A 23,145-nucleotide genomic window follows, 5' to 3' on the forward strand; every position below is an offset into this window, starting at 1 on the left:
GGCTGGGTGGTAGCGGCACAGACAGGATGCTGGGTGGTAGCAGCAGGGGTGAAGCCAGGTGGGTTAGTGAGGGCTGAGGATACCGTAATGGGAAAGGAATCACTGATTTTGGGGACTTTTGAGGGATACTCCTCAAAAAAAATGAACTAAATGGTCCTTGTTAATCTTTGGACAAGAACGTCCTTTATCATCCTTCAAATCAATGGATTTGCCATCCACATTCATAACTGTGTATGGACCAATGTAGTCTGGGTCCAATTTACCACCCTTTCTCTGCCTGCTTCGCATGTTCTGACGCAACACTCTGTCTCCAACTTTGATTTCAAGGGATAATCCCTCTTCCAGTTTTCTTTTTTAAATTTTACGTTGAACACTAACTAATAGTCTCCTATACGGTTTTGAATATCCTGTCATGCCTTTTAATGCATTCTGCAACACACTCTTCTGCTACAATATCCTCAATGCTCTCATTGATCTAGGCAAGAAAAGTTGCATTTAACTTTGGTTTGCAAAAAACATTGACATGTAAAATACTAACCTCATAATTGTCAGGTACCTCACATGGATATCTAGCTTCACGGCCAACCATCAAGAAGTATGGAGAATATTGTGTAGTCATGTGTTTTTTTTTTTTGTGCGGAGACCAAACATTGTGGCCTCCAAGTAGTCTGCCCAATTTTGTGGCTGCTTTCCCACCAGCTTACTCAATGACCTTTGAATATAAGAAGAGCCATCAATAGTAAAACATTCTTCATTGATGTAGTAATTTTGACAAATCAACCAGCTAAATGTTAATGTGAGGGACAAGAGAATAGACATTCTTCAACTACCATCGATTGTCAATAGTTTAACTAGTTTATTGGGAATTGTCAATTTAATACCTTTTGAATTGTGCCATTAAGTCTTTCAACCAAGCCATTAGTCTGTGGGTGGTACAGTGTACAAAAACTTATTTGGATTCCCAGTAACTGACAGACACCCATATTGATCTGTATATAAACAATCAATGGGAATTATAAATTAGGAATTTTTATAATTAGGAATTTTTCCCAATTCCTAAAGAAACAAATTAAAAACAGCTATTTCAAGTATAACCCTAACCTTGTTCACAAATTCTGTGCCCTGGTCAATTAACAACCTTTTTGGTGCACCAAATTTGTAAAATAACTTTACAATGCAACCTGTAACCTCCTCTGCACTTTTAGTTTTTAGTGGGAAAGCCTCACACCACTTTGTGTCTATCATCACGCATATATACTGATAGCCATTTTCAGTTCAGCTTTCCCACTAAATCCATTCCAACAATTTCCCACAGCTCAGCCACCTGAAGAAAAAAGTGACATATGTTTAATGTGGTTGATTTTATAAGTAGAAAATAATATAAGCATTCCATTTACATTAATTAACCTCAACAGGTGTATAATCAGCTTTGTTTTTGATTTCTGTTTGCTTAGCCTGACAGACTGCACAGTGCATGACCTAACAGAGATGGTAGTTTTAACAGTGCGAGAATGTATTAACATATGAAAAAGTAATCATTCATTTCTACTTGCCCAATTTCTGATATCTACAGTCATGGAAGGCCAATAAAATCTTTTACTGATGGCATCAGTGGTTTTTACTATGCCACAGTGGGCACCAATTGCATTTGTATGGAATTCAGTAAAAACATCTTTGGCCTCCTCTTTACTTAAAACCTTGGCTAAACCACCCTTTCCATGTCTTCAAATAAAGCTTCATCTAAAAGTAGTAAGTTTTGTTCATTAAGATATCTTAACAGACCACAAGACTCACCCAGCCAAGGTCTTCAAAGTGCTATCACTAAATATGCCCAACTTGCCTTTCTTAAAAGTACATATTTTTGTTTTTTTGACAGATCCTCGGGTAATGTTCCAGATGTTTTTAAACCCAACAACACTTGGAAAATTATTTCATCCATTGTTTCCATCAAATTGACAAATTTGGGGTAGAAGGCCAAGTTTACCTATCAGAGACTTATATTCAGTTCTACACCAGTTGATTCAGTGCTAGAGGCCTAACAAATTGGATTCATTAATTATTTATCTGATTAATGAATTGCCCTCAAGGTGCAGAGATGGTGGATCAGGAACAGACTGTCAAACTCACACATTATAATATCTGTGTTTTTCTTTGGTTTGGACTTTTGTTGTAATAATCTGTTCCTCAACCACACTCTGCATTCACACTTATGTATTCTTCAGCTTTTAACATAACTGTGTATTTATTTTGTTAAGCATAGACCTATCTCAAACATAGAAAACATGGACTGATATAAGCAGACCTTAAGACTCAAAACCTAGCAGTTTCTTGCTAAATATTTACTTAAATATGCAGATAGTTACATCTGAATTTCCTTTTAGACATTCTTGTTAAAGTTGTAATGCTGCAAAATAAAAAGTTTTTAATAACTTGAATAAATATTTAAATATTCATATTTTCTTATATATCACTTCATTCATGCAAGTAGGTGTTAATACAAGTCAATCTAGCATTTCATGATTATAATATTGAGTATGAAACCATTAAATTTTAAACCATTAAAACCATTTACAATGAAACCATTAGTATGTCATGAGAACCTGCCATAATTAGTGATTTAATGGTTTTTACTCAGCTAATGTGATTGCAAAACAGATTAGATTAGAAATGCACTTTTTAATTATTGTACAGTTATTATTCCAAATCTTTAACTTCCTTTTTAATGTTTAACACTGAATCACCAAAGCACATTTATACAGAAAGAATGAATGAATACAAGTAAAACTTTACAAATCCATTTACAAATCCCTTGCAACATTAAAAACCTTTTAGCTGTCCACAGGAAAAAGACTTGCTTTTATAAAAGTGTAAATAGTAGCTTATTTAAAATCACATAGTCATAATGCTCAAAGTAGGCTGTGTATTGTGTCAATATGAGCCAAGTGTAATTGTGGTTAAAAACGGGCAAGAAATAACACAAAACACCACCAGAGAACATTTAAAAATGTTTATTTAAACATGCTTGTTAGCTAGGCTACATCTGAGTTTTATTCAGTCATTCTTACTAAAGTTGTGATGCTGCAAAATAAAGAACAAGTAAGGAAACAGTTTACAGCTTCAAAAGATACGACAAATAACAGAAATATCAGCTCGATTCGTTTGTGCTCTGGCTTTAGTCTTTTTAATCCCTGATGTTACAAAGTTACACAGCAAAAAGGATGATTTAAAATCAGAATAAAAGCGCATTAATAAAAGCACATGCAAAATCATTTTAACAGATTATGTAAAGAATATTTGCCTTTATTACTTAATGGAAATAATCCACCACAGAAAACAACAGTTTCCATTCAACTGTTTGCGGTTCAACAAAGCCACGCCCATCGCGGAGCGACCTTATGCATATTCATCTATACCCCGCCCACTGGAACCGAATATTACACAACACCGGAAGCGACCTGTCGCGCGTATACGTCACTCATTGTTTACACAGTGCACAGAGATTGTGGGTATGACGGCTAATCAAAATGGTTATTACTTGCGCTTATCCTGATTGTTCAAACAGACTTAAACCTAAAAGATTACGTTTGCTTGCGCGAACTCATCCGGGAGTGGTGACTTTTCACGTATTCCCAACTTCTGTGCCTGCTCGCTTGAAGTTATGGTTGCTTGCTCTTCGGCTGGATATCAACACACCCACAAACTTACTAAAATTGTGGAGGGTCTGCAGCGATCATTTTTCCCCTGATGATTTTACATATCCAGGAGAGGATCACGTACGACTGAAATCATCAGCTGTGCCTGTGGTGTTTTCACATCGAACTGAGGTATGTGAACAAGATCTTTGCATGTGTCCTTTTTATTTGTAAAGCTGCCCTTATGAAAATTAACTAATAAAATGAAGTTTTGATGTAGTAAAACAATGTTTTTTAGTGCTTGACTTCCATTTGTATAACCACTGTTTTACTACAGGCACCATGTTTAAACTATGGTTTTGGAAGCACAACCATTGTTGAATTTTGTTAACCATGGTTTTACTACAAAAACACCTTTTGAGTGACATACGCGCGACAGATCGCTTGCGGAAACTAAGTCAGAGCACATACACACATCACGCACTCAGGGCAGTTGGACATGGTGGTGTATTAGAGGTAAAAAATTATAAAAATACTGTTCAGTTTCTCGCACAAACCGATCGTTTCGTGTCTTAGGACATCAATGTATCGTCACACGAGCCGCAGGGTTTAATGTGGATTTGTGTGTGCATGTTTTTTTAGTACTCAAAGATTGTGTGCCCATTGACTTGCATTATATGACTGACAGACTGCAACGGTTTGAGTTGAAAACCTTCAACCTCCAACCAAACTGGATCATTTTTATCAACATCGGCCAGCTAAAACTGCTCAACGTGTCGCCCCGCCCCATCGTCCAGGGTGCACTCTGGGGCTACTCTTATATTCAGGGTCTTTGACATGTCAATAATACACCCACAACGATAGGTGGCGCCAAAAACGCATGAAACCAGTGTGCCATGAAATATGTAATATAATGTGTGCTGTAAAGATCGCGAGTGAAAACAAAAGAAAAAGAAAATGCTTACAGGAGCATGAGTCGTGACTGTCATGTTAGCCTGATGGGACCAAACTTCCTCTGTAAGTGATTTTAAAACATAAGACAGTACCCAGATATGAAGACTACAATAAGATTTCACTTCTACTGTTAATAAAATTTTGGTAGGCTACTATGATATGGATAGCCTAAATGTATAATTCATATGGGCTACCTGTTATTTTTTATGGTATATCAAAAAGTGTATATTTTTAAATGTCATTGTTGATAATGATACATTTTACCAGTATTTATCATACTTTCAAAACAAAAATTAAAATAGGAAAAATATGCAATATGAAAATAATTTAAGAAAAAATGTGTTTTACAGAGAGAGAAAAAAAATGGTTTTCAAAAAGCCTTTTTCCAAAAGGTACATCTGGAAAAAGGGGGGTCGTCTTATAATCAGGGTCGTCCTATATTCAGGTCAATACGGTAGATAGAGTGTCAATGGTCCATTTTAGAGATAGGTGGCGGTAATGCACTTATAAGTCTGCGATCCGCCGTAAAGCAAGAAGAAGATTGTGGGTACGACGGCTACTCAAAATGGTTATTACTTGTGCTTATCCTGATTGTTGCAACCGATTAAAAACTAAAAGATTACGTTTGCTTGCGCGAACTCATCCGGGAGTGTTGACTTTTCACCGACTCCCAACTTTTGAGCCTGCTCGACTGAAGTTATGGTTGCTTGCTCTTCGGCTGGATATCAACACACCCATGAAGTTACTAAAATTGTGGAGGGTTTGCAGCGATCATTTTCCTCCTGATGATTTTAGAAACCCAGAGGGGGATAAAGTACTACTGAAATCCTCAGCTGTGCCTATGGTTTTTTCACAACGAACCGAGGTATGTGAACAAGATCTTTGTATGTGTCCTTTGCCATATACATATAAATACCTAGACACAGGCTTAAAAGTTATCCGGCACCGTGCCGGATCTCCGGCGTGCAGCGTTTGGCTGCGGAAAAAATAATCATGCATTTAAAAGAAAACTTGTTGATATCACTTTCGAGTACATGAGCTCGCCTACCAATGTTATGAGAGGAGCGCAGCTTTCACTCTCAACCAAACTAACATCACTAGCCAATCAGATTTTTTTGCTGCTCTTATAAACACGAGACGCGCGTAATAGTATCCAGTAGCAGAGTCGCAGCCCTGATAAATAGAGAAGCGCGACAAAAAGCTGCGAGGCGCAGTGGTCAAAGATGTTCATCTAGCGCATATTTACATAGAAAAACTAATTAAAAAGCAGCGGAGCTTTGTAAACCGCTCAGAGTAATCCTGTCATCTCCATAAGAACGATATGATTCCCAGAACAAATTTTACCGGGAGTTTTTGAAAAGGTCCTATTCACACACGAGTGGGGGGGTCAATTTGAATAAGGAAAGCAATAACTGCCATGTTATCCTTTCAAATGTTAAAGTTGCCACAGTCATTGCATGCTTTGCATGTGCATGTTGATTTGGTTGATTATTTTTCGGTTAACAATTCTAATATTAATGTAGTATAACTGTGATATATGCATGTAATGTAATTTTAAGGTATATTAAATTCAGTTTTTTCATTGCTTTCTCTGCCTTCAACCCCAACATTTTAGCTTTTCTTGTGCCTCAGGTCAGAACACCGCTCATTCCCTTTGAAATAATGGGGGAGAGAATCTAAATACATCTTTAAGTACTAATAATTTACCATAATTGAGAAAATGGAATAAAACCAGCAAATACAAGTCAAAAAGTGACACACTGGTAGTCTGTTTTCTATTTTCATAGCACGGTAAACAGATATAAACTCCACAAAAAACAATAACAAATGTAACTGATAATCCTTTATGGATCCAGCAAAACTTAGTTACAGTGGTAAAATATTTTTACTGATACAGTGCACAGTAAAAATATAGTAAAAGTGATATGTAATATTAAAAAGTATATGTATTACAAGTTGTAGTAACGTGAATAATATAATAAAATAGTGAGTACAACAGTACAATAGCATAATTGATGTATAATAACAACAATTATGTGTATAATAATACCATAAATGAATAACAATAGATTAATATAGTTAATAAAGAATAATGCAGAATAGGCAATAATGACGAATAGATGAATAGTAAATTAGGTTACACTTTATATTAGGTGGCCTTAACTACTATGTACTTGCATCAAAAAAATAAGTACAATGTACTTATTGTGTTCATATTGTATTGCAAAACACTTTTGCTGCTATTGATGGGGGATACGGGTAAGGCTAGGGACAGGTTTGGTGGTATGGGTAGGTTTAAGGGTGGGTTAAGGTGTAAGGGATGGGTTGACAGTAATTATAAATGTAATTACAGAAATTAATTACAGATGTAAGTACATATAGGTATTTTTTAAATATAAGTACAATGTAAAAACGTATGTACACAATAAGTGCATTGTATCAAATGATTATTTTAAATGTAAGTACATAGTAGTTAAGGCCACCTAATATAAAGTGGGACCGTAAATTATAACGTAAATTAAATAATAGTGAAAAGTACAGTTTTATAATAGTATTTGTGTAATAATTATTAAACAAAGACAAAACTAAAGACAAGCAAAACATTATGGTTGTCTATTCAAAATTGTTTCATTAATGTGTTCCTTTAGTAAAACATCTGCAGCTCAATGACACTTTATTTCAGTTTTCACTTCTAGCTTTCCCTGGGAATAGAGTTGTTTAGTTGTGACGTCAAAACCTGACTAATAAAGACTAATTCTCCACTGCTTCCCTCAAGATTTACGTATATTTTATAATGTTTTTTTTTTAAATTGAGTAAATTAAGGTCTGTGGTGAACAACTTGACAAAGCTTGATATTTTGCTATACAATGCAAATTACACTCACCCATGCAATAAACACAAATTTTTAAACCGTTATTTTTCAATATGTTACTACATGGGAATGTTTTGGTTGTGAGTGTGTGCAGTTTACGTTGTACAACAAAATGTTAAAGTATAGTTATGTTTAATACAGACCAGAATATGACATGCCCCCCCCCCCCCCAAAAACCCTTTCTATTAATATAAATGAATAATCATTATTACAACATCAAGAGCAATAATCAACAATGATTTTGTCATGATATTGCAGCTTCACTCACTAAGGATTTCCTGTGTTTTCCTTTCTAGGCTATTTGCATTATGCAGTTTTTGTGTAAATGCGCATACACTACATGATCAGCATTAAACACCCTGTGTAAATAATTTTAAATGCAGTCTATAGTATTGTGATTGACTAAACTGGTTATATTTAAATATTTGACAAAAATGACCAAAACATTTAATAAGTTAATTATATTACATAATATTGTTATAAAAAATTGCCCTTACAAAGGTAAACAATGCTCCTGGAAGTCTATTCTGGGGGCAAGTATTGCCCCACAATGGAAAAGTTCATTTCTGACCCTGACAGAGAGGGAGCGAGAGAGTAAGCATGGTTTGAATGACACATGATCAGAGTCATTATGGCCATTCATTCAGGGCTATTCTGGGCTTTAACTAGTACAAATACAACATTAGGCTGTGAAGGTATAGTCTCTTGGAAATGCAGGCTTTCTTCAGCTTTCCTTGAGGCTTGTGTTGTCCTGTTTGCAATTGGCTAAAAAAATATATATATATATATATACATACACACACACGCATACATATACAATCATGGCCAAAAATATTGGCACCCTTGGTAAATATGATCAAAGAAGGCTGTGAAAATTAATCTGCACTGTTTATCCTTTTGATCTTTTATTTTAAAAATTCACAAAAATCTAACCTTTCATTGGAAAATGAGAATTTAAAATGGGGGGAAATATTATGAAATAAATGTTTTTCTCTAATACACATTGGCCACAATTAACGGCACCCTTTTATTCAATACTTTTTGAAACCTCCATTTGCCAGTTTAACAGCTCTACATTTTCTCCTATAATGCCTGATGAGGTCAGAGAACATCCGACAAGAGACCAGAGACCATTCCTTCATCCAGAATCACTCCAGACCCTTTAGATTCCCAGCTCCATGTTGGTGCTTCTTCTCTTCAGTTCACCCCACTAATTTTCTATAGGGTTCAGGTCAGAGGACTGGAATGGCCAGCAGAAGCTTGGTTTTGTGCTCAGTGACCCATTTTTGTGTTGTTTTTGAGGTTTGTGTTTGGAATATTGTACGGTTAGAAGATCCAAACATGGCCCATTATAAGATTTCTAACAGAGTCAGTCTTTTTATCTGTTGGTATTTGATTGAATCCATGATGCCGTGTGTCTAAGCAAGATGTCCAGGACCTCCAGCAGAAATATAGGCCCACAACATCAAAAATACAGCAGTATATTTCATTGTACACATGGGGTACTTTTTTTTGTTAGTTTTTTTTTGTTTCATCTGACCACAGAAGCCAATCCCACTTGAAGTTCCAGTCGTGTCTGATAACTGAATATGCTGGAGTTTGTTTTTGGATGAGCAAGGATAATTTTTCTTGAAACCCTCCCAAACAACATGTGGTGATGTAGGTGCTGTTTGACTTTTTTTTTTTTTTTAAGGTTTTCTGACCCCAAGACTCAACTATTTTCTGCTATTCTCCAGCTGTGGTCCTTGGAGAGTCTTTAGCCACTCAAACTCTCCTTCTCACCGTGCATTAGGACGATATAGACACACGTCCTCTTCCAGGCAGTTTCGTAACATTTTATGTTGATTGGGAATTCTTAATTATTGCCCTGATGGTGGAAATGGGAATTTTCACAGCTCTAGCTCTTTTCTTAAAGCCACTTCACTAATTTGTGAAGCTCAATTATCTTTTGCTGCACATCAGAAATATATTCTTTGGTTTTTCTCATTGTGATGGATGATTAAGGGAATTTGGGCTTTGTTTTCCCTCCTATTTATATTTCTGTGAAACAGGAAGCCATGGCTGGATAATTTCATGTTCATAATCACCCTGGAGTGCTCAAAATTGTTCATATGAATGGGAATATACTTCAGAGATGTTTTACTCATAAGAATTTCTAGGGGTGCCAATAATTGTGTCCAATGTTTATTTGAGAAAAACATTTATTTCATAATTCTTATCCAATGAAAGGTTAGGTTTTTTTTTTTTTTAATAAAAGATCAAAAGGATTAGCAATGTAGATTTAATTTTCACAGCCTTCTTTGATCATATTTACCAAGGGTGCCGATATATTTGGCCATGACTGTATATGTATATGCCCCCCCCAGTTTTTCAGAATTCACTCACCGCTGAAAGCGCCAGAGTTTTGCACACTCGTGAATCATCTCATGACTAACTAAAAATAGACGTGATGTAAATAAGAGATTCATTCGTTTAGAGAGCTTGATTAACGGAACCTGTGAGATCACGATGAACTTTGATGAGTGGTGCTTTTAGTGATAATGAAGGGAGTGCCTTTTGTGTGTTTTCTAGGCTATAATCCATCCAGAATTTGACCAAAACATTTGTTTTATGGACACACACATGCTGTAATGTTTTGGGAAAGAATCCAGCATCATTCTCGAAATATCAGTGATGAGCAATGGACGGGACAAAAATGCCTCAGTGATGTATTCTGGAAGCGGTCCTGACCAAACTTCCACAGACAGCGCGCGTCCTGAGCGAGATCCAGTTCACAGACTAAAATAACTTTATTGAAATCGGGACATATCAACCAGTAATTTAATTTCCAGTAACGGACGGTAGAATGTTCAGAAATGAATGGTATGCGATTTATGACAGAATAGTCCCACAACTGACGGTTTATTTTTTCCTCACGTGTCTCACCACAATGATTCAAAACGGACACATTTCAAGTGACACGGGAAAAAGACAAGGAAAACTTAAATGAACATCAGAAAAGCAGCGCACACATTTCTGGTTAAAAATGAAAGGCCATCAACTGACACTTTAAACGGGAAGCATCGCCATTGAAATCAGCAGCAAGAAAAGCTCCACAGTTTAGTAAACGCAGGTAAACTCTTTAAGTTATTCTTCACTGCGCTGTACTGACACAATGCATTGCAATATGGTAGCGCATTGTTTTAAGGCATACATCCGAAAAAGTTTTTTTTCTTCTTGTCCCCTGACTCCAGAGTCAAATGTCGCCCATGGCGGCGACGTGCGGTCGAGCGGCCAATGAGGCGTCTAGATATTTATTTCTATGTCCTTTGCGTCTACTATGCCAGAGTATGTTGATGCGTCACGCTGGCTGTTGTGAAAGCGCTAAGGACAGTTGGACATTGTGGTGGATCAGAGGTAAAAAATTATACAAGTACTGTTCAGTTTCTTGCACAGACTGATTGTTTCGTGTCTTAAGACCTCAGTGTATCGTCACAAGCCGCAGGGTTTAATTTGGTTTTGTCTGTGTATGTTTTTTTGACTCTCAAAGCTGTGGGTCCCATTGACTGCCATTATATGACTGACAGACTGCAACGGTTTGAGTTAAAAATCTTCGTTTGTGTTCTACTGAAGAAACAAAGTCACCTACATCTTGGATGCCATTGGGGTAAGCAGATAAACATCAAATTTTCATTTTTGGGTGAACTATCCCTTTAAGTCCAAACATGATGGAAAAAAAGATTGAACTGTCATGCATGCTGTCACTGAGAATACTTATTTCTCAGAATAAGTATAAGTTGGGTGTGTTGTGGTTTGTATCAGATTTAAGGTTTGAGAAAACATGGTTATAAATGGATTTGGATGGATCTCTTTGTTTCACCCACTGCTGATGCATCTGGAGATCCTAAGGAATTTTTATGGTGGTCACAGGCCAAACCTTAGGAATCAGTCTCAAGGTGGTGAAGGGCAGAAACTGCATTTTGACCAATGAGAAGTCCTGTCTATCCCAGGCTTGGTATCAAAGGTCTTCTTTCCCTTTAAGAGGTGTCTGGCTGTTGTCCAAGCATCTTTATCTGATTGCGTTGGATAGTTTGCTTATGTTAGTCCACCAAGATCTTATCAAAACTTAGTGAACCTTTGTCCACTATTGTGGTCAGAAGAGGGGCCCCGCCATAAACTGGGCACTGGAATGTGCTGTCCACTACAAAACAAATACAGTAATATTAAAAAATATTATAAAAGAAAAATTAAAAAACATTAAATTAGATTTAATATTTAATCAAGTATTATACATTTGGCGCATTGTAAATCATTTAAGATTTAAAAAAAAAAAAACATTTCTCATTTATTTTAATGTATCTAGAGTAAAATTATTTTATTTTATTTTTTCAATGCCCAGTTACATTTGTGGATAAAGAATTCACAATGTTCTCGTTTCTCTCTTTGCAGAAAATACATTTCAATCGATATCTTTACAAAACTTTGGTTTCACAAGAGTCTGGAGCTCAGGTTTTCTGGCGCATGATGATGTATGTGCGGTAGCAAAATCTCGCGTGAACTGACGCCATTGTTGTTTACAGAGAGGGAGGAGGACGCTTGTGCAGAAGGTGGCTTGTTTTTAGCAATATATTTATACTCGAATCGTATTGTTCCTCAAAATGGTGCTTACATGTGCTTATCCTGGATGCCGCAACCTATTTAAAAGCGTAAGATTACGTGCGTCAACTCACACGGGGAAATTGACTTTTCACCGATTCCCAACGTTTGAGCCGGATCGACTGCAGTTATGGTTACTTGCTCTTCAGATGGATATTAACACGCCTATGAGGTTACTCAAAGTATGGAGGGTCTGCAGTGAGCATTTTTCCCCTGATGACTTCAAAGCCATCAGTGGGAATCAAGTCTTACTCAAATCATCAGCGGTGCCTATGTTTGTTTCACAACGAGCCGAGGTATGTAAATCTGACAGATCACCAGCAGCTGGATTAGAAACGAACAATGGCGTCAGTTCACGCGGGATTTTGCTACCGCGCGTATGTCATCATGCGACAGAAAGCTCGAGCTCCAGACCCTTGTGAAAGTGAAAATAACAGAACATTTTAGTTTTGGGTGAACTATTCCGTCAACTAACAAGGCAATCAATTGTTAAATTATTTGCAACAACTGGGTCTGATAGAGATGGTTCACCTAATAATGAAAGTACATTTGCACACTCTTATGCCATCCAAGATGTATGAGTTTCTTTCTTGAGGTGAACACAACTAAGATTTTTAGAAGAAAATCGGTGGGAAGTATATTCATAAAATGGGGTTTTAAGAATTTATTTATTAATTTTCCAGGTCTAGAAATCACACTCACTAAAATAAGTTTTTCAGGGCAGTAGAAACACTGGTTCTTCAAAGATTAAAAAAAAAAAAAAGGATGAATGTAGGGATGAATTAAATAAGAACTATCAAATGATTAATCGCATCCAAAATAAGTTTTTGTTTACATTTTATATATGTATGTGTACCGTGCATATTTATTATGTATATCTAAATACACACACATGCAGTATATATTTGAAAATATTTACGTTTATACATTTATGTATTCATCTTGTTTTATGATATAAAAATAACTTTTTTTTCTTGAATGTATACATGCATGTGTATTTATTTATATATATATATATATATATATATATATATATACACACATTATGTAAACACAAACTTTTATTTTGGATGCGATAAATCGTTTGACAGCACTACTTATTTTATTTTGTATTTTGCTTAATTTAAAATGATTGTAAAGGGATAGTTCACCCAACAATGAAAATTGTCATTAATTACTCACCATCATGTCGTTCCAAACCCGTAAGACCTTCGTTCATCTTCGGAACAAAAATTAAGATATTTTTGATGAAATCTGAGAGCTTTGTTACCCTCCATAGACAGCAACGCAACTACCACATTCAAGGCCCAGAAACTAGTAAGGACATCGTTTAAATACTCCGTGACATAAGTGGTTCAACCTAATTTTATCAAGCTACGAGAATACTTTTTGTGCAAAAAAGAAAACAAAAATAACAACTTTATTCCTCAATTTTTAGTGGTGGGCAAATGAAGCCTCATGAAGAAGCATTGATGTTCTTGTCTGCCTGTTCCGGGAAAAGATTCAAAGCTTCAAGAGTATCAGAAACAGTGCCATCTGGTGCCTAGTAAAAAATAAATCAGCCAAAAGCCTGTGAAAGAAGCTCCGTGGGACAAAGCCAGTAGCCCCTCACTGCAGTACACAAGATCCAGAGAGCGAGGTTGCATCCACATCCAGGGGTGGAGATGGGTAGGTTTAGGGTAAGGTGGGAGGAGTTGGATCTGAATCCAGCCTTGCCCCATGGATCTTGTGTTCTGCAGTGAGGACCATCTCGATAAAGCACCCACACATTCCATAGATCAATTCATGTTACGTCCACAAATAAAAGCCTGGAGTGTTTGTGTATGTGTTTGTTGAATTTCTCTCTGTGAACTGTGGCATTAAAGGCCAGTGTGAATATTAATATGATGGAATAGAAGAATAATGTACAGATATTTGAATTGCATATGGAAAATATTTTATTTTCGTAAAATAATTAGCACACTTCATATTTTATGACTGGGTATTTAAACTTGTGTTTAAGTCTGAATGAAATTTTACTTGTAAAGTCAAACATTCCAACATTCCTACACACAAAGTGAATCACGCACATGGTTGGACAGAAAGTGAGGCTTCATTTGTCATTGGCCATGTGATTTGATTATTTACTCACCCTCGTGTCGTTTTAAACCTGTAAGACCTTCATTCAGTGTTGCTGTCGATGCAGGGTCAGCTAGCCCTCAGATTTCATCAAAAATATCTTAATTTGTGTTCCGAAGATGAATGGAGGTCTTACGGGATTGGAACGGCATGAGGTGTAATAATTAATGACAGAATTTTCATTTTTGGGTGAACAATCCCTTTAACAACACAAGCCTCTAATCAAGGCTTAATTTGGCACGACCATTTTATTCTAGAGACAAGCTCTGATGCCTCGGTTCAAATGCCACATGACTCGTTCACAATGAAGTGACCACAATAACGTGATATTTAGACCCTGGAATGCGAATTGTTTTTGTTTTTTTTCAGGCGAACCCCGCCAAAAAAAAAAAAAGCCATTTTTACTGGGGACCCCCTTCGGAACGCGATTGGGCTAGTTTTGAATAGCAATTGGGCGGGTTTTGTTGTGAAAACCTGGCAACCCTGCTGCTTTGCAGAGGAAGACAGGCGTATGCAAGCTAATGAGTAGTCCTTGAAATGGTGCTGAAGTGTGCATGTCCTGAATGCCCAAATCGTGAGAAACCAGCGAAAGTACGTAAAAGTGCATTACCAATGCCGACAGATGAAAGAGTTACCTTTCACACTTTCCCAGTAAACGATCCAAAGCGACTGAGGCGGTGGCTGCTGGCTGTGCAGCGGGATGTTGATTTGCCGCTTCGATACGTCAAGCAAATGAGGTTGTGCAGTGAACATTTTTCACCAGACGACTTCAAAACGGGTCCAGGAAAGATACGACGATTATTGAAATCAACAGCTGTGCCCAGCCTGTTTTTAAAAAACAAAGAGGTATGAGTGGAAGTGGCATGGGCAGATCGTTGAGGGCGACAAAGCTACGATACAGTAATTCATATGACTTTTGTGACTTTAAAATTTTTTTAAAACTTTATTTTACAATGCTTTGCATGAAACTGTAAATTACATCCAAGTCACAGCAGTAAACAAGGTGCTGCACCACATACATGGGTCATGACATGGAATAGAAGACGTTGAGTAAAGTCATTATTTTTGTGTTCTTTGTGCACTAAACAAGTATGCTCGTGGCTTCATAAAATTATAGTTGAACCACTGATTTCACATGGATTGTTTAAAGATGTCCTTATTATGTTTCTGGGCCTTGGACGTGTTAGTTGCGTTGATGTCTATGGAGGGTCAGAGAGCCCTCAGATTTCATCAAAATTATCTTAATTTGTGTTCCCAAGATGAACGAAGGTCTTACGGGGTTGTAACCAAATGAGGGTGAGTAATTAATGACAGAATTTTCATTTTTGGGTGAACTAATCCTTTAAATGTTGACTGACAGTTGAAAGCCAATGAGCTAACGATGTGGCACCAGTCCAGTAGGTGGCGGAAATGCACCATGTGTTGTTTGTAAACAACCACAAGAAGCACTCTATTCTGATCCTCCTTTCTCCATTCGTAAGTGGATGGAGAGAGCAAGCTGTCAAGCTGCAGAAAGTACCATAACAATAGCCCACGTGACTCGTGCATCCTAAAGCCTCCGAAAGGGAATAGAGGGATTTTTGATGGATATCTGTGTCATGTCGTAGCTGTCAAGTCTCGTTCCGCTTCTTCGCGTTCAAACATGGCTCCTTTACGTTTCGCATAACAGTGAGTCCCTGCAAATCGGGATTTGATTTGTTTTCGCAATGGTACGCGTGTGTGCGTTTCCTGGATGTTTCAACCGAGAGAAAGCGATACGACTCCGTCCAGTGGCATCATCTCAGGACGAAAGTTTGACTTTCCACACATTACCGCTGCATGATCCAGAGAGGCTGAAGCTGTGGCTGCTCGCTCTCAAACGGGATATAAATTCACCCATTGAAAATATCCGGGCGTTGAGAGTGTGCAGTGACCATTTTTCGCCGGACGATCTCACAGGGCCAACTCGAAGATATCTGAATTCATCTGCTGTGCCTAGGCAACAAACTGAGGTGTGTGTTGCTGATAGATAGGCCAATGTGCAATAGGGCTTGCGGAGAAAAACGAGATAAATTTTTGGACGAATCTTACCTTTAACAATGATTTATGACAGTCTCCCGTTGATGTCCACAATTAAAAAAAAATAAATAAATCTGACAATGATTATGAATACGCCAAATGGACAACTTACTTTGTTCAGTCATTATTAGCGTTTGATAGACTCTGTGGTCACCATAAACTGTCACTGATTGAAAAAAGAAATTATTCTTTTCTGTTGTGTTGTTAATAAATGCATACAGTTTTGAAACGGCATGAGAGTGTGAAAGTGATTTTAAACCCAAAAAATGTACTCACCCCCAGGGTATCCGAGATGTAGGAACAGATTTGGAGAAATTTAGCATCATTTTCTCACCAGTGGATTGTCTGCAGTGAATGGGTGCCATCAGAATAAGAGGCCAAACAACTGATGATAAATCACAGTAATCCAAGTAATAGATCAATGTCTTGTGAATCCATCATTAAGCAACTTCAAAACATTGCTTCTGGCAAATAACAGTACATGATCCATCCTCAGTGAAAACACGTTCCTGTTTTCCTCTTATATCAACATATTAGTTTAGAACTATTTTGGGATGTTTTCACTTGTAACAGTGCTTGATCTTTGGATATTGCTCTCCTGTCCTGTTTCAAATTGTTTTTTTTTTTTTTTTTTTTTTTTTTTCAGTGGAGAAAGCAATATTATTGTCATAGCAAAAAGCAATGTTTGAAAATATAAAAGATCAATCTTAATCCCAATGTAGAATTTGTTAATTACAAAAACAGCTCTTCACTTCACAAAATCTTCATTGATTGGTTGTGATGTTTTTATCAGCTGTTTGAACTCTCATTCTGACGGCACCCATTCACTGCAGAGGATCCACTGGTAAGTAAATGATGTAATCTCCTAATCTGTTTTGACAATGAAACAAACGCGTCGACCTCTTAGATGGCCTGAGGGGGAATACATTTTCAGCAAGTTTTCATTTTTTGGTGAACCATTCCTTAAACACTGTCTGCTGCTGTTTTAGGAGACTGTGATTGAACCAGACGCCCTGTCAGCAGACAACAGTTGGGATACAGAGGAAGATGATGAGGTTTATTATGCAGATGATTTTGAATCAACTTCAGGAAAGCAAAAGAACCCCAGAACCTGCCCTGAACAGCGTGGTAAACTCATTTTGAATGTTACAAATCCACCTACAGAGCCATCTACATCTCTATCTACTTTTGGGTCCTACTATGCTCTTCCACCCACATGGCACTACCAAATGGCAAGTCCTCAAAAATGTTGTCATACAATTTGAAAATGAACAGGTTGTGCTGTTTACTTCTAAACCATAACTATTATGTTGCGCCACTGACTGTTTTCTGACAGGACGATCCTGCTGAGGCTGGGCTACAAATGGAAGAATGTTATGATGTAAACGCCAACATGGATTCTGTTGCTTATTCAGAAGGCAAGAAGGGTTTTAGTTTTGTTTCTGAGTTTAGCTTCTCCAAATTAGAAGCACAGCTGGGATTGTAACATGACAGTGGATTCATGTAAATTGTGTTTTATATTTAAATAGTTTTTTTTTTTTTTTTTTGAACACAACTCATTTTTCTGTGTCTGGTAACCTAAATTTCATATTTGAAATGGATAAATGTCGTCATTTCCCACTTTCAGATGAGAACTCTGGACTGGGCTCTCCGTCTGCAGCAGGTGTCTTTATGGCCAGTGAGGATTTTAAAGGACATCCAGACATGTGCCAGGGGGAGGACATGGCCCAGTGTTCAGAAGAGCTTGTGATCACTAAAGTTGAGGACACTAATGAAATGACACTGGACCAGAATGAGGATTACAATGGGATGACAGAAGTGGATGGATCAGAAGATTCAGGTAATTGAACCAATGTTCTTGTTTCAGTAAAACAGTGTCCTTACAATTCTAGTAAATTCACAATAAGTGTGATAATGTTTGTCTTTTTTTATATTTGAACATGATTTGTACTTTTCCTGTTTAACAGAAACGCAGAGAGCCAAAGACATAAAAAGCAGAACTATGGAATCGTCTGCTGAAATGGTGAGCACAGCACCATTTTATGCTCATCTCTACAGGAAAACGAGTTTGAGTTTGCTTGCTAACCCATGGAGCAATGCACTTCTAAAAAAAATAGTTTTTCTTTCTTCTATTAAGGCTGTTGACAAAGCTAAAGCAACCCAGCCCTCTGTCATAATGCCTTTGAAGATCAAGGATGAACCGATGGATGAGGAATGGAAAAAAGCACCACATTCCCCGATGGAATACATTAAGGATGATGAGGTGCTCTTCTCGAAGTTACTTAATTATACTGAAATTTAAATTATCCAAATAAGTTGACACATTTTTGGTCAATAAATTACATAATATATAAAACATAAACTACTGTTCAGACGGTTTATGTCAGTAAGTTGTTTATTTCCCCCTTTTGAAATTTATATTCATCAGATAATCCTAAAAATATGTGTCATGGTTGAGAAGCAAATCAGCATATTTTAATTATTTCTGAAGGATCATGTGACACTGAAGGCTAGAGTACTAATGGCTGCTGAAAATTCAGCTTTATCACAGGAATAAATTACATTTAAAGACTTCTTTTAAAAAACATTTTAAAAATTTGCCAACCACAAACATTTGAATGTTAGTGTATATTATAAAATATACTAAAATAGGCTAAAAAGTATGTTCTCTATATGAATTTAATTTTCCATATTTATTCTCTAATGTCAACCCCCTATTATCCATTATTTATGATTGCACACATTTTTGTAAACTAATGATTATGGATTATCCCAATATGTTCATGCTTTCAGGATTTTGACCAAGCACCGGATGATATCAAGATTCAAGGTGTGTTTTCTGTTGGAGTAAATGCTGCATATGAGCGTTAGGTAGCATTATTATTTTTTTCAATACATTTGTTCCAAACTTATATGACTTTCTGTCATATAGTGCATAGTAACCAGCCTTCAAACTGAATGAAAAACACCTTTTTGGGTGAGCTGGGTTGAGTTTTTGCATTTTTACATTCCCTTCTTTGTCACCGAAGCTTCAGTAGGCATCCCAGAAAAGACACCACCAATCCCAGCAAAATCCATTCAGCCTTTAAGAAGACATGGTGTGTTGTGCACTGCCTGTAATAAGGTCATGCTGAAGGGACACACAGCATTTCAGCGTAGTGGCTCTTCTAAACTCTACTGCTCGCCTCAATGTCTCTGCAACGCTAAGAAGAAAACATGTCACTGCTGCCTTAAGTACGCTTACGACATTTCATTCCTCTATAGTTGAATGTGATTGGAAAGATTTGTATTAATGTATGTTCGTTCTTTTCAGAGAAATTCAGGATGAGAATATCAAAATTACCCTGGTAGACATGTCAGGGACTGTGAAGGAGTTCTGCAGTCAGAAATGCCGCAGCGCTTTAAACTTCAAGTGCAGTGTGTGTGAGAAGACAGGAGTGGTGAGCATCTGTTCTGAAGAATATTCTTGTGTGCTCAGTCAGAAATTATCAATGCATATCTTGTTGCTGTAATCAAGTTAAAGATCCAAAATTGTTGTTTCTCATAGACTCATAGTCATGAGGTGAATTACATGGGCTCCATCCATAAGCTGTGCAGCGACAGCTGCTTCAACCAGTTCCGCTCCTCCAATAAGCTGAACATGAACAGCTGTGTGAACTGTGGAGGATATTGCTATGGCACAGACAGTCAGTGTCCGTCTCTACAGATGGAGGACAGAGTTATGAAGTTCTGCAGCCAAAACTGCCTCACAGCCTACAAAAAGGTGACAGCACGTTAATAGTAATAATACTCATTAAGCTATTATTCATTTTGTTGAAATATCATTTTTAGGGTGAATTATACATTGGATAAACTCATCTTTATTTATAGAGGAGTCTGAAACTTGTCATCTGCAAAATGTGTCATGCCCTGCGCCCAGCTGCAGATGCGGTGGACAGTCCAAACTCCGAGGGCATCAGGGAGCTTTTCTGCTCCACTTCCTGTGTCATGGCAAGTAAAGTCCAGACTGGCAGTTCGTCAGGTACCGTGATCACATTTGTAACACAACCCAGTGTTTTAAACTGTAGTGAAGCTCAGATAAAAGTTTTTGAGTATGAGTACCAATACAAGGCTAAAATACCTAAACTACCATCCAAAAGTTTGTGTTCGGGAACATTTTTGAAAGAAGTCTATGCTCACCAAGGCTGCATTTATTTAATAAAAAAAAGTTATATATACGCACGCACACACACACATGTATGTGTGTGTGTATAGTGTAAATATATAAAAACAGTAATATTGTGAAATATTATTATTAATTAAAATAACTGTTTTCTATGCTAATATATTTTAAAAAGTAATTTAATCCTGTGGATTTTTTTGATGAACAAAGTTCAAAAGAATTTTTTTGGTCTTGCTTTTAATCAACTTAATGCATCTTTGCAGATTTTTTTTTTTTTTTTTTTTTTCAGCAAGTCATGCTAACCCCAGCATTTTGAATGGTTATATATATTTCTCATCACAATAAAATGTAATTTAAGTAATTAAATGAAATGTTAACTTAAAAAGAAAATGTATTACTGCTCACTCTCATATTGTTCCAAACCTTTTTGTTTTTCTTTCTGTGGAACACAACAGAAGATATTGGACCCCATTAACTTTAATTGTATAAACAAACAACACTTACACATTAAAAATATCTTCTTTTGTGTTCCACAGAAAAAAGAAAGTCATACAGGTTTGGAACGACTTGAGGGTGAGTAAATTGTGATTTTGGGAAAATTGTGACAGCATTTAAATTTTTTTTTTTTTTAATTTTTATGAACAATTATTTAAAAAAAACATTGCTAAATATATGATAGTATAGATAGTCACCCAGGCATCATAAAATCCACTGGATTAATTATTTTAGTCAACACTACAGCTTTTAAAGTCAATGCATTTGGTTGATCATTATTTATTTCTTTTATTTTATAAATATTAACAATTTTATTTAGTTAGTTTTAAAAATAAAATTGAATGCATTATTCATTGATGCATTTAGTCACACTTTGTTGGAGACCAATTCTAACTATTAACTGAAATTTTGCCTCAGTAAACACCTAATTTGCTGCTAGTAAGGTAGTTAAGTTTAGGTATGGGGTAGAATTAAGGGATGTATAATATGCCATTGATGTAGAATAAAGCATTAAAATGTGGGTTTAAAAAAACAACCAATATGTTAGTAATATGCATGCTAATAAGCAACTAGTAAATTGTGAGAATTGGTCCTAAACTAAAGTGTTACCGTGCATTTATTCAATTTGACATTTACAACTGTTTAATTTTATTCTGTGTTTAAAAATTATACTTGAATGTCTTTATTGTCTGCATGCAAACAAGGTGTTGCAGCAGAATGCAGCAACTGCAAGCTGAAACTAGTGCCTCAGTACCACATATCCACGTTTAAAGGATCCGTTCAGAACTTTTGCTCTTATTCCTGTGTACTAGCATATCAGGTACAATTCTGTCATGTCTGGCACTGATCTTCCTTAAAATGTTATAGTACTCAAACATATTGATTTGATTCGAATCAGTTTGTGTTGGTTTTTGTTTTGCTTGGTTCAGGAGTCCTTCAATAAGACTAAACCTAACATGTCAGTAAATACAGTAACCTCTACAAGCAAAAACACATCTACCCCGAACCCTGCTGCCCCCAAACCAGCTTCCTCAGAGTCCAGCTCATCAGCGAAGACCAGTACTTCCAGTGGTCCAGTGCAGACAGTCACCAAGATCCCCTGCTCTCAGTGTCTGAACTTCTTCTTCCACAGACCAGAGCTGCTGGAGTTTAGGGTACTTCTGTTCACTAGACCTACTTGTTTTTATTAGACCAATTAAAAATACTTAGTTTTAAAATATACAATTGTATAGCTGTGTTAAACTATAATTTTGCTCATTTAAAAGTAATTTAAAGTATTTTCATATTAGGGTAAATAGGACTGTAGGGAAATTGCCTACATGTGCTTATTCATTATTTGATACTTCTTAAAGGGGTGGTTGACTTTTTTTTTTTTTTTTTTTTTTTTTCTAGGCTTGATTGTGTTTATGGGGTGCAGTATAATATGTTAATTTTCACATAATTTACCTTTATTCTACACCACTCTGTCCCTACTCTTATGAACGTTCTGATGATTTCCTGGTTTTATGAAGCCCCTCCCTCAGAAATACTCAATGGGCTCAGATTGGTTAGCTTGGCACAGTGTGTTGTGATTCGCCAAAACGCCTAGTGCGCATCTAAAAGTCACACCCCTCAGCTCAGTGGCTCACGCTCTGTTTGTTTTGTAAACGATGGCATCGTCAGTATTGCTTATCAATTTGAGCCCGATGGAGGCCCAGAGAATATTAGTGAGGAGGATCACAGGGTGTTTCAGAACGCATGTTTCTTTGTTTGTTGTTTCATACTTTTACATATGCTGTTATTTGTAAATGCTACTGTTTATGTTAGCTTCTAATATCCGGTTTTATCCTGATTAAAGCTGTAATACAGCAGAATACATGATTGCGTTGTAGCAGTTTTGTAACAGTAAGAAGTGTTTGCCAGTAAGTATTGCTCACTACAGCGGCAACCGTGTGCATGCTTCTTGTAGATATATGAAAAATATCTGTCTGTCTAAAGTGTATAATTGGAACACGGTTCATTGGAGCTGATGATCTGAATGGGAGAGAGAGAAGCACAACATGGTCTCGCCTCCTTTGTAGCTTGTTCCTGGGGGCAGGGTTTATGTAAATTTCTGGGGTTTTGATGTCACCAACCTGGGAAGTAGCTCGTTGTAGTCCCTACCAGCCATATTTGTAAGCATTAAACTACCATAATTTTAAAAGACAATATCTCCGTTTGCATTGAACTTTCAGCGTCG

General features: G+C 36.7%; 1 protein-coding gene across 9 annotated transcripts in view; it reads left to right on the forward strand.

The window, feature by feature from the left end:
• Positions 1-23,145, forward strand: part of LOC131525346 (zinc finger MYM-type protein 4-like) — a 44,263-nt gene that overhangs the window by 13,644 nt on the left and 7,474 nt on the right. The window contains exons 1-15 of one of the 9 annotated variants that reach the window (XM_058752834.1): positions 3,698-3,824; positions 10,989-11,105; positions 17,260-17,502; positions 17,607-17,688; positions 17,898-18,110; positions 18,238-18,293; positions 18,408-18,533; positions 19,064-19,100; positions 19,300-19,504; positions 19,584-19,710; positions 19,818-20,033; positions 20,141-20,260; positions 20,969-21,005; positions 21,632-21,747; positions 21,857-22,081. In XM_058752834.1, the coding sequence (XP_058608817.1) occupies positions 17,500-17,502; positions 17,607-17,688; positions 17,898-18,110; positions 18,238-18,293; positions 18,408-18,533; positions 19,064-19,100; positions 19,300-19,504; positions 19,584-19,710; positions 19,818-20,033; positions 20,141-20,260; positions 20,969-21,005; positions 21,632-21,747; positions 21,857-22,081 (1,563 nt within the window). In that variant the 5' untranslated portion in view covers positions 3,698-3,824; positions 10,989-11,105; positions 17,260-17,499. Of the gene's footprint in view, positions 1-3,464; positions 3,825-4,965; positions 5,452-9,856; positions 10,856-10,988; positions 11,106-11,781; positions 12,391-14,337; positions 15,059-15,502; positions 16,204-17,259; positions 17,503-17,606; positions 17,689-17,897; positions 18,111-18,237; positions 18,294-18,407; positions 18,534-19,063; positions 19,101-19,299; positions 19,505-19,583; positions 19,711-19,817; positions 20,034-20,140; positions 20,292-20,968; positions 21,006-21,631; positions 21,748-21,856; positions 22,082-23,145 lie in introns of those variants that run through there. The other 8 variants (XM_058752833.1, XM_058752827.1, XM_058752828.1 and 5 more) reach the window with 8 other exon arrangements.

Source organism: Onychostoma macrolepis, chromosome 19, assembly GCF_012432095.1.
Source record: "Onychostoma macrolepis isolate SWU-2019 chromosome 19, ASM1243209v1, whole genome shotgun sequence".
In the NCBI taxonomy this organism is placed as follows: domain Eukaryota; kingdom Metazoa; phylum Chordata; class Actinopteri; order Cypriniformes; family Cyprinidae; genus Onychostoma; species Onychostoma macrolepis.